The sequence below is a fragment of the Natator depressus genome, chromosome 5, assembly GCF_965152275.1.
Source record: "Natator depressus isolate rNatDep1 chromosome 5, rNatDep2.hap1, whole genome shotgun sequence".
NCBI classification, from domain to species: Eukaryota; Metazoa; Chordata; order Testudines; family Cheloniidae; genus Natator; species Natator depressus.
This window is the reverse complement of record NC_134238.1, coordinates 72131501-72143347: the sequence shown is the minus strand read 5'-3', so window position 1 is coordinate 72143347 and position 11847 is coordinate 72131501. Positions and strand designations below refer to the sequence as shown.

General features: G+C 42.6%; 1 protein-coding gene across 2 annotated transcripts; it reads left to right on the top strand.

Moving 5' to 3' along the window:
* Positions 1 to 248: 248 nt before the first annotated feature.
* Positions 249 to 11004, top strand: TICAM2 (TIR domain containing adaptor molecule 2). Of its 2 annotated transcripts, none has more exons than XM_074952985.1 (2): positions 249 to 355; positions 9414 to 11004. In XM_074952985.1, exon 2 carries the CDS (start codon positions 9461 to 9463, stop codon positions 10124 to 10126), a length of 666 nt encoding a protein of 221 aa, XP_074809086.1. In that variant the 5' UTR covers positions 249 to 355; positions 9414 to 9460; the 3' UTR covers positions 10127 to 11004. The 2 variants fall into 2 exon arrangements, with proteins under 2 accessions (XP_074809086.1, XP_074809085.1); XM_074952984.1 differs by lacking the exon at positions 249 to 355 and adding an exon at positions 745 to 830.
* Positions 11005 to 11847: the final 843 nt, after the last annotated feature.

Below are 11847 nucleotides of genomic sequence, written 5' to 3'. Positions count from 1 at the left end.
CTGCAGAGTGCACGCCCGGAGGCAAAACCATAGGAGCTGAGTGACTTTAGGAGCCCACGGGGTTATGCCGCAGCCCAGTGGGAGTTTTGTGGGTCACAGCGGTGCCTTAAAATGGAACAAGGCCTAAATCACTTTTTGGAGCCTCCTCTGTAACTACTGCCACTGCGCCCAGAGGTTCATTGCGCCCAGTGTTCTCTCATTCGGGTACGGCGGTGCCCAGTACCGGGCGCTACAGAGGAAGGTGAAAGAACCCCTGAAATGGGAACTGATGCAGTAACGTGCCACACCACGAAAACTTCCGAATGCCTCCCAAGGGCGGCTGGCTTACGCCTTGACGCATGAAGAGCAAAGGAGGGTGAGGTGATACCGTTTATTGGCCCAACTAAGGGGGGTGAAAGAGACACGCTTCCAATACACCGAGCTCTTCCTCGGGTTTGTCGCTTTTCCAAACTGGGGGACGGGACATTTTAATCTCTCACGTGACCAGTGGATGCTCTTGTGCGCACCTATGTTCCAGCCGCTTTCCAATTCACCGTTTACGAAGAACAGAAAAGGGAGGCGGGGGCCTGGCTCCCATGATGCCCGCACTGTGTCAGCCAGCCCTCGCGGCTCAGCCAGCCCAGCGCGGGCCCCGAGTCAGGCGCGGCGAGTCGGCTCCCCGGCGGAGGCAGGCCGCGCCGGGCGCTCCTGGCGGCGCTCGCCGTGAGGGGGCGGGGTCCTGCCCGTCACACGCGCGGCGGCCGGGCCCCGCCCTGGCCCCTCGCCAGCCAGTGCCGCCGCTTCCGCCTGGGGGAAAGGACCAGCGGCCCCGGCCCCGGCCCCTCCGCCCGGTAAGTGACTCCGGCGGGGCGCCCCAGACTCCACCCGCGGCGCTTCCCTTCCTGGGGGGAGACCCGCCGAGAGCCTGGGCCCCAGCCGCTTCCCCTGAGCTACAGGCCCACGCGACGCCCCGGCCAGACCCTGCGCAGCGCGCGGCGCCGCCGCTCCTCCCCTGCGCGCGGCCCGCACCGCCTGCCCTGCGGCTGCCTCCCTGCCCCACCCCGTTCGCTGCGCTCAGACACGAGCTGGTGTCGTGTCTTAAACTGCTCCCTGTAGGAATGTGCTAGTGGTTGCAGTTACCGGTATGTGGTGGAGTGTAAGAAACTGCTACCTGATGTAGCAAGTGTCCCCTGCGCTCCTGGCAGGACAAAGTATTGTCGAGACCTTTCCTCCTGACACGTGTTTGTCCAACTCGCTCTTAAAAATCTCCGCTGATGGAGATTCTCTTCCCTAGGCAATTTATTCCAGGGCTTAACCACCCTGACAGGAAGTTTTTCCTGTTGTCCAACCTAAACCTCCCTTGCTGCAATTTAAGCCCATTGCTTCTTTGCTATCCTCAGAGGTTAAGAAGAACAATTCTTCTCACTCCTCTTTGTAACAACCTTTTATGTACTTGAGAACGGTTATCATGTTTCAGTCTTCCCTCATAGGGCATGTTTTCTAGCCCTTTAATCATTTTTGTTGCTCTTCTCTGGACTTCCTCCTGTTTCTCCACATCTTTCCTGAAATGTGGCACCCAGAACTGGACACAATATTTCAGTTGAGGCCTAATCAGCACGGAGTACAGCAGATTAATTACTTCAGATGAATTACTTCTCGTATCTTGTTTATGACACTCCTGTGAATACATGCCAGAATGATGTTTCCTTTTGTGCAGCAGTGTCACACTGTTGACTCATATTTAGCTTGTGGTCCACTATGACCTCCAGATCCCTTTCCACAGTACTCTTTCCTAGGAAGTCGTATCCTATTTTGTATGTATGCAACTGATTGTTCCTTCCTAAATGGAGTACTTTGCATTTGTCCTTATTGAATTTCATCCTATTTACTTCAGACCATTTCTCCAGTTTATCCAGATCATTTTGAATTTTAACCCTATCCTCCAAAGCACTTCTAACCCCTCCCAGCTTGGTTTCATCTGCAAACTTTATAAGTGTTCTCTTTATGCCATTATCTAAATCATTGATGAAGATATTGAACAGAAACTTATCCAGAACTGATCTCTGGGGGACCCCATTCATTATGCCCTTCCAGCATGACTGTGAACCATTGATAATTACTCTCTGGGAATGGTTTTCCAACCAGTTTTGCACCCACCTTATAGTAGCTCCATCTAGGTTGCATTTCCCTAGTTTGTTTATAAGAAGGTTGTATGACACAGTTTATATATAAGAAGATATACCATTTCGTCCACTTCCTCCCCATCAACAAGGCTTGTTACCCTGTCAAAGAAAGCTATCAGGTTGGTTTGACAGATTTGTTGTTGACAAATCCATGCTGCCTGTTACTTATCACCTTATTTTCTTCTAGATGTTTGCAAATTGATTGCTTAATTATTTCCTCCATTATCTTTCCGGGTACACAAGTTAAGCTGAATGGTCAGTAATTCCCCGGGTTATCCTTATTTTCCTTTTTGTACATTGGCACTATAATTGTCCTTTTCTAGTCTTCTGAAATCTAAGTGGGTTTTTTACCTACGAAAGCTTATGCCCAAATAAATCTGTTAGTCTTTAAGATGCCACTGGACTCCTCTTCTTTTCCCCGTCTTCCATGACTTTTCAAAGATAATAGCTAAAGGCTCAGATATCTCCTCAGTCAGCTCCGTGAGTATTCTAGGATGCATTTCATCAGGCTCTGGTGACTTGAAGACATCTAACTTGTCGAAGTAATTTTTAACTTGTTCTTTCCCTATTTTAGCTTCTTCTGATCCTACCTCTCTTTCACTGGCATTCACTATATTAGACATCCAATCACCACCAACCTTCTTGGTGAAAACCGAAACAAAGAACTCATTAAAAAGAAAATGAGTACTTGTGGCACCTTAGAGACTAACCAATTTATTTGAGCATAAGCTTTTGGGAGCTACAGCTCGCTTCATCGGTCCGCGCCGCTTCCAGCAGCTCCCATTGGCCTGGAGCAGCGAACTGCGGCCACTGGGAGCCGCGATCGGCCAAACCTGCGGACGCGGCAGGTAAACAAACCGGCCCAGCCCGCCAGGGGCTTTCCCTGCACAAGCAGCGGAACAAGTTGGGGAACCACTGCTCTAGCTAGTTTGATCTAATTTTGTGCCTTGGCCTTTCTAATTTTGTTCCTACATACTTGTGTTATTTGTTTATATTCATCCTTTGTAATTTTACCTAGTTTCCACTTTTTGTAGGACTTTTTTTTTTTTTTTTTTTAAAAAGATCATTGACAATCACCTGGTTAAGCCAGAGTGGTCTTTTCCTATCTTTTCTATGCAGTGCTATAGTTTGCTCTTGCACCCTTAATAATGTCTCTTTGAAAAACTGCCAACTGTCTTCAGTTGTTTTTCTCTTTAGACTTGCTTCCCATCGGATCTTACCTACCAACTTCCTGAGTTTGCTAAAGTCTGCCTTCTTGAAATCCATTATTTTTATTTTGCTGTTCTCCCTCCTACCATTTCTTAGAATCATAAACGCTATCATTTCATGATCACTTTTCCCCAAGCTGCCTTCCACTTTCAAAATCTCAACCAGTTCCTCCGTATTTGTCAAAATCAAATATAGAACAGCCTCTCCCCTCGTAGCTTTCTTCACCTTCTGAAATAAAAAATTGTCTCCAATACATTCCAAGAACTTGTTGGATAATCTGGGCCCTGTTGTGTTATTTTCCCAACAGATGTCTGGGTAGTTGAAGTCCCCCATCCCCATCATTTATTTACACTTGAGATTAAACAAGAGTCCAGGTGGGCATAAGCAGTGGTGCAAATAAGCCGGTGCGGTCATTTATTGCTGGCACACCATACCGGAAAGACATATTCTGTATCCGCTGAACACCGCAGGGCTCTCCCGGGAACCACACCGCCGAAAGGAGCAGAATGTGGGGCCACCCAGGCAGCTCCTCCGGCGCCTCTATTCCGACCCCAGCCCTGTCCATTCCAGTAGGGCTGTACAGACCCCAGACAGGAGATACAGCTGTGTGGAAGGCCTGCGGGCAAGGTTGGGGGTGGTGGAGGAGCCGGAGGAGCTGCCGGCATGGGGCCACCGGGCAGCCCCACGTTCTGTTCCTTTTGCTGATGCAGTTCCCGGGAGAGCCCTGCGGTTCAGCAGATACAGATTTCTATCCGTGGATATCCACATCCGCGGGTATAAATTTGACAGTCCGGAACGGTGACTGGTGGTAGGGTCACAAAGGGTCATGTCACCCTTCCCAGGGTCATGTCACCCTTCCCAGGTTCATGTATTCCCGTGGGTTACTTTGAGCATTTGACAGTCTTTTGAAATTTAACTTAAATATTTTTTTTCTCCCAAAATAGCTCTTTTTGGTATTACTTGTAACAGTAGTAGGTACAAATTTTCAGATCGAAGTGTGATTTTTCAAGTTTACTCTGAGGAATGTAAGATACATGAAAGCAGAGGTAGCACCATTCTGTAGAATCAAACTAGAAGCTAGGGAAGAGGTGGGCAACCTATGGCCCGCGGGCCACGTCCGGCCTGTGGGACCCTCCTACCCGGCCCCTGAGCTCCTGGCCTGGGAGGCTCACCCCCGACCCCTCCTCTGCAGTTCCCCCTCCCCTGCAGCCTCAGCTCACTGTGCCGCTGGCACAATGCTCTGGGCAGTGGGGCTGCAAGCACCTGGGGCACCACAGCTGCAGAGCCCAGCCTGACCCAGTGCTCTGTGCTGCGCGGTGGCATGGCTGGCTCCAGCAGGACGGCGCGGCTACCTATCCGGGCGCTCTGGTCAGCGCAGCTGTAGCGCCGCCAGCCACCGGTGCTCCAGGCAGCGCAGTAAGGGGGCAGGGGGGGTTGGATAGAGGGCAGGGGAGTTTGGGGTGATGGTCTGGGAGCGGGGGTGTGGATAGAGGTTGGAGCGGTCAGAGGGCGTGGAACAGGGGGATTGAATGGGGGCAGAGGTCCCGGGGGGCAGTCAGGAAGGAGGGGGGGTTGGATGGGGCAGCGGGGGGCAATCAGGGGCAGGGGTTCCGGGGGCAGTAGGGGACAGGGAGAAGGGGTGGTTGGGTGGGGCAGGGATTCCAGGGGTGGGGGGCAGTCAGGATTGAGAGGAGGGGTTGGATGGGGTGGTGGGAGGTCCAGGGGCGGTCAGGGAACAGGGGGGGTTGGATGGGGCAGGAGTCCCGGGGGGGCCATCAGGAGGCAAGAAGCAGGGCAGGGTCAGATAGGGGGCCGGGCCACACCTGGCTGTTTGGGGAGGCACAGCCTCCCCTAACCGTCCCTCCATACAATTTCAGAAACCCAACGTGGCTCTCAAGCCGAAAAGTTTGCCCGCCCCTGAGCTAGGGCATAGTCTCCTTAGTTCCAGTCTACAGCATTAAAAACTTCTCCTCTGGGAAAGGAGGGACTTGGAAGTGAGAGGGGAATTCTTGGGGAGAAAACACCTAGAAACAGCTTTCTCGGGGGGAGCTCAGAGTATAGTAAGGCTTGGAAGGATTAGATTTTTGTTGGTAAATGTCAGTAAACATTGATTTCATCATACGCTCTCAAATGGATGAAAATACATTTCCATTGATAACTTAAATTTACAGATAGGCAAAATAAGGAAAATACTGCATGAGAACTTTATTAGATTAAAAAATCCAGTGATTTAGACTTTTAAATTAGGGTTGTTACAAATAGATTAGTGAATGAATTCAAACAGGTATGAAGTAAAAATGGGTATGATTTACTTTGTATAACTGGACATGATGCTGACAGTTTGTGTTATAGCAGTTTATAAAGCTTTAACTATTTGAATCTCAACGTCTACTGTCATTAAATAAATAACTGATCCCTGTAATTTCTTGCAACTGTGAAAAGTTAAATATTTTAAAATGCTTACAAATAAACATTGATATTATCCATTGACATTAGGAAAAAAATATTCTGTCAAGCCTGGCTGTAGTTCATTTTTATTGAAACTAAAGGAAACCCTGAAAGGGGGTTTGTTCTGGACACTCAACCCAGTGTGTGTGAGTTGCGGTGAGAGTGGAATGACTCTTTTATTCTGTTAAAATAATTAACAAATTATTAATCAGCATTAAAAACTAAATATTGCTATCTGGTGAAATTCAGAGAAGATATGCACAAATCCTTCTGAGCCTAGATATATTTTGTAATATGTAACTTGCTTTTTTTCCCCTTCCTGTTACTGAAAAAAGTATGACAGCATTGTGTAAACCTTCCCCAAATGCTTCTCCATTCTGTAGTTAAAAAGATAAAATGTTATTCTGGCAAAAGTTAAAATACAGAAATTGGGGCCAAATTGGCACTGTGTTCTTACTTAAAGTTTTAATTTTATTAAAAAAAATCATTTGGGAAAATAAGAAATTACATAGCTACATTCTCCCTGTGAAGAAACACTCGTTATTGGGCTCTGCCAACAAAAATACATATTTGCCAAAGAGTGACTAATAATCTGACCCTTCATGTTATAAGAATCTGGACAAAATCATCCTCTCCTCAAGGGATACTGCTGGCTAAGTCTCAGCCCTACCTCTTCCCACTCTTGCTCAGTGGAGCACTGCCCCATCCAGAACTCCAGGACAGTAGTTTCCTTCTGGTCCAAGGGAAGAAGAAAATACCCAGAGCTGTAGCCTCACATCATCTGGACCTGATTCTGCTAATACCAGTGTAAATCAGGAGAAACTCCACTGAGGTCAGTGGAATTATACCACTGTAAAAACAGTATTAAAACAGAATCAGGCCCTTATGTCTTAGGTGAGGATCTGCTGGATCTCAGACTCTTCTGCTCATTGAAATGGAATGGATCATTTTGGCCAAGTATTAATTCTGTAAAACATGTTGACATACATTTAATATAAAGGGTGATGTACATGCTGATGCTGTGTTGTAAATATATGTCACAAGGTGGCGCTGTTCCAACTAAAATAAAATCTGTTCCAATATTGCAAAGAAAAGAAACTGAATTTCAGCACTTAAAAAAAAAAAAAATACAGCAGGTACGTGCAATGCAAGAGCAAACTGCTTTTCATTTAGGTATTTGCATGGTGGATCGGCCAAAATATTGGTTTAACTTTTTTTCTTATACTGTATCTGTTTGCAAAATTTGTGCAATTTTCATGCAACTTTTCAAAAACAATTTCTTTACTCAGCACTGAGCAACGTTAACAAGTCTGTATGTGTGCTGTGGAGGACAAATAAATTGTTATGGCAACAAAAGCTAGGTTAAAGCTTCTAGGGCATGTTAATAAACAGGAATAAATATCCTTTGAAATGTCAGGTTTTTTTAAGAATATTTTTCATTAATTTGAAATCAGTGGGGCTATTCACATGGTAAATGTTTATAGGATTGGAGCCATATGGTCCTTGGTGAAATGATCCATTTCACAATATTACTTTCTAAAAAGCAAACATAAGATGACAATATAGCTCATCTATTTAATACAAGGTAGTGTTGTATTATTGCAGAAATGTGTGTGCTTTATGATGCTGTTGTCAATACGACTTGTCAAAATAAATAGGAAAGCATTTTAATCAATAGATATACAAACCAGTAGTCCACCTTGGATGAATTTAATTTTATTAAAATCTCAGAAAAGGTATCAAGGTTTTTAGACACTAATCTACATGTAAAGAGAAGTGTTACAGAACAATTCAATAATTGCCATATACCCCTTAATTTTCATTAGTGCTATATTATTAACAGATAATATCACTTTAAAGTAGAAGCAAGTCTATAGCTTATGGCTGTGACATTTTTAATAGCTAATTGAATTCTGGTTACATGATAAAGCAGACCAAGTTTTAGTTAAAAGTATGCTGCTATCATGGGTCAGTGGTTTTAATGGGAAACACAAATCATCTTGGAGTGATGCACTAAAATAGAAAGTTAGCAAAGTTCTCTTTTGGGAAAGAACTGCATGTGGAAAAAAACCAGATACTAAAATCCCACTACAATGATTTGGTTTGTTAGCTCAGGTCATCATTTCATGAGGAATTACAAAATCGTTCATCTGTTTTCTTCAGTGTATGTATAGATTTCTTGATCCCCTTCAGTGTCATTCTGCTAGGGCTCTGTCAAAGCAGTCGCTCTATCGTTAGTAGAACATCATGACTTATATGTCACTCAAGAAATATGGATGCCCCTTTATTGGAGCACACAGAAATTGAATCACATTCCTTGTCGTGTTCCAAATGAATAGCTAACTCTTTGTACAACACTTTAATTAAAAATATTCTGCATAATATTATCTGTTCTTTTTAAATTATTTATTCACTTGCGTCAATGATGAAAACTTAATCTTTTTTAAAAGTACAAAAAGGTTACCAGTTTCCCTTTGCTTTCATTGTGCCATTTCATATAGGTTAGAGATGGGGAAGATCTATTACATTAAATAGTAAAATGCTAGCCAATACAGGATGGATCCCAAACAATTTATAGTGCTTTATCTAATTCAATTTCAAAGTGAGACTAGCAAAGAGTCCACCATCACTTCCTTGCAGAGACTGTTTCATAACTTAATAGTTTTCACAACCAGAAGGGTTTTTTTCTGATATCCAGCCTAAATTGTTCTTTTCTTAATTTCATTTAATCACTGGGCATCATACCATTTTTACCCATTCTAAAAACAATTCCAATCCCTCCTTGTTTTTTACACTTATCGTCATATGTTTATAAATTGTGTTATGATGTCTCGTTCAATTATTGTTTCACCAGTCTATGCATACTTGCATCTTTCCTCCTCGGTCATTTCTAGTTCTTTAAACATTTTTATAGCTCTTCTATAAGGCCATATGTATAATACAAGTATGTGGGTCTAATCCAATTTCCATAGAAGTCTATTGGAAGCTTTTCATTGACTTCTGTGGGAAGGGAACCAGACTCTAAATCTCCATTTGCGTTGTATGAATCTACAGAAATAGAACTTTGTGGGAATTTTTTTGGAATTTCAATAAAATTGAAGGTTATCAAATGGCTTTATAATCAATTAACCATTGTCACATATAATTCCTGGTTTTCTGCAGAATTCAGTGCATTTATGGGGGGAGCCTTGTTGCATAATTTAGATCTAACGTACTGTATAATACATGGGCTCTTGCTCTTCTATGAATTTACTCCAATTTGCTGAAATCTTTTTGGTGAACATCTTTAAGGTGAACACAGTATACAAGGTGTAATTTTACCAGAGATCTATATAGTTGGACAGTTAACTCTCTGTTCCATGACATGCTGCTGCTGTAGCCTAACAACACTTTTTTCTTTGCTGAAATATCGTATTGCTCGCTCATATAATTTATTGTCCACTTTTGCCACCAGGTCCCTTTCAGCATTTTTGCTATCTTTCATTAAGATGTATAATAGCCCAATTCAGACAGTTCAGGTTATTTCTAGATTGCTATGAATGCCTTTTTTAGGTTGTCATAAGATTCAAGAGCTTTTTACTTTTTGTTTTTTAGAGTGAAATGAGTAGATGTTAACCACGTGAACACATCTCCTGACGTGTATGTTTATCATAATGGGCAACACTAAGTCCAAAAGAAATCCTCCCCCTCTACCAAATAACACAGAAAAGGATACCAATGTGAGTGCAGGCGAGAGAGACTTCAAGCAAAATCATGAATTGTGTGACTTGTCTCTTGACATAGAAGGGATCTCTACAAATGTTCCAGAAATTCTCAGCAGTGATGAGGATCCTGAGGATGTGTTTTACAAGTTTGTGATTCTGCATGCTCAGAATGATGCAGATGAAGCCAGCCGACTCCGGCATCTGCTACAAAATAATTTTTGTATTAAACCTGGAATAATCTTTGCTGAAATGCCTAGTGGTAGACATTTCTTACAAAACTTAAATGATGCTGTGAATAGGTCAGCATGGACTATTATTCTGTTGACAGAACATTTCTTGAGTGAGGCTTGGTGTGAGTTCCAGTCTTATGCCTCTCTGATGAACGCTCTTAACAAACAGCATAAATATAACTCTGTCATACCACTGAGGCCACTGAATAATCCACTTCCAAGAGAGAAGACTCCTTGTGTCCTGCAAGCCATTAATGCACTGGAAGAAGATAGTCCTGGCTTTGCTAAACAAGTGGAGAAGATTTTCCAGGAGTCTAAATATAGGCAACAGCAAGCAATGTGGAAGAAAGAAAGAATAAATGAGACACACTAGAGCTATTGGAATGATGAAAGACATGCATAAAGACAGTTAAATCGACAATTAAATTGAAGGAGGTAAATTAGTTTACTCATTTTACTTACTCATCTCAAGTACGAGGGAAACACCTTCTTTTGAGAAACTAACCCACAGAAAAGATGGTGGAAAGAGTTTCCCATAAAGACATTGTTTTTATTCGCAAAAAGAAAAGGAGTACTTGTGGCACCTTAGAGACTAACCAGTTTATTTGAGCATAAGCTCAAATTTATGCATCCGATGAAGTGAGCTTTAGCTCATGAAAGCTTATGCTCAAATAAATTAGTTAGTCTCTAAGGTGCCACAAGTACTCCTTTTCTTTTTGTGAATACAGACTAACACAGCTGCTACTCTGAAAGCTGTCATTGTTTTTATTACTTAACATCTGTATGTTTTCAGCAGTATTATCAAGATGTGGCCAATCATCACCTTGACCCCTTTATTTATGATATGCCACTTCCCCTACCCGTATCTATTTGGCTTCTCTTTATATTGTACGCTCTACTGGGCAGATACCGTGTCTTCCTTTAAGTTTGTACAGCTCCTCACATGTTATTGTAGTTGCTACTGGAAACAAATAATAAATAGGGTAGGACTAACAGTGGCTGCTACTGAGAGCCAACAAAAGCGGCACAGGATGACATCCTGTAAGGAAGCTATTCTATTAATAAAAATCTTTAGATCAGAAATATAAATATATTAAAAATACTTACGAGTGTTACAAAACCAGGGAAATACATTCGGCGCCCTACAAAATATATGCTGCTATTTTAAGAAATAAGAATCTCAAAATATGTGTGTACTACTTTTGTCATGTTTGCAATTGTTAAAAAGCATATATTTTCTAATTATGCATCTTGACCAAATGGGTAGGTGCATTTTACAAATTAAAATAAACAAACACTCTCAGTTTCTTTTGACTAAACTTGTTTTTTGTTCAAATCTTAAAGAAAAAACTGACAAAGTGATGCATAGAGAGATGGAACTTGGGAAACTGTGAAGATCTTAGAGATAAGATGTACCTGAAGAAGAGCTCTCTGTAGCTCAAAAGCTTGTCTCTTTCATCAACAGAAGTTAGCGAAAAGATATTACCTCACCCACCTGGTCTCTCTTAAAGATAAGAGTCATGCATTCATGTTGGAAAAGAAGGAAGGGAGAAATTTTAGAAGTTAAATCATTTTGAGTTATTTAAGTTTAAAACACTTTCAGTATCCCAGTTCTTAGGCATATTTCCCCAGATTTATTAAAATGGATCTACACTGGTATGTGTTTTTTCCTGTACATGATAGGATTAACGCCTATGATTCAGTTGTTTAAGTCAGATTTAAGTGCACTTGTGTAACGTTGATGGGGAGCGAAGGAAGTATTAATCCAGTAGTAAAGTCTTTGCTGTTTCTAATGAAAGGGGAAGCATAACATTTGGGTATTTTTAATATTTTTTAATACCCATTTCTGTGTCAGTGTTTCATTCTCTGAAATCACTTGTTCTGTGCAAGTGGTGACCATGAACTTCTGATCAAAACCAGTTATCCCTCGCTGAGGAGAAAAGACAGGATTTGATCCTTGGCACAATATCTGTTCAATAGCGGTCGGACATTAGGAGATCCTGTGTTCTAATCCTGACTTGCTGGGTGACCTCAGAGAAGCAATTTCTCCTGCTGCCTCAATTTCCTTCTCTCTAAAATGAGAATAATACCGTC

Excerpts from the sequence above, each read along its gene's own strand:
- TICAM2 (XM_074952985.1), top strand. The coding sequence starts at position 9,461 with ATGTTTATCATAATGGGCAACACTAAGTCCAAAAGAAATCCTCCCCCT.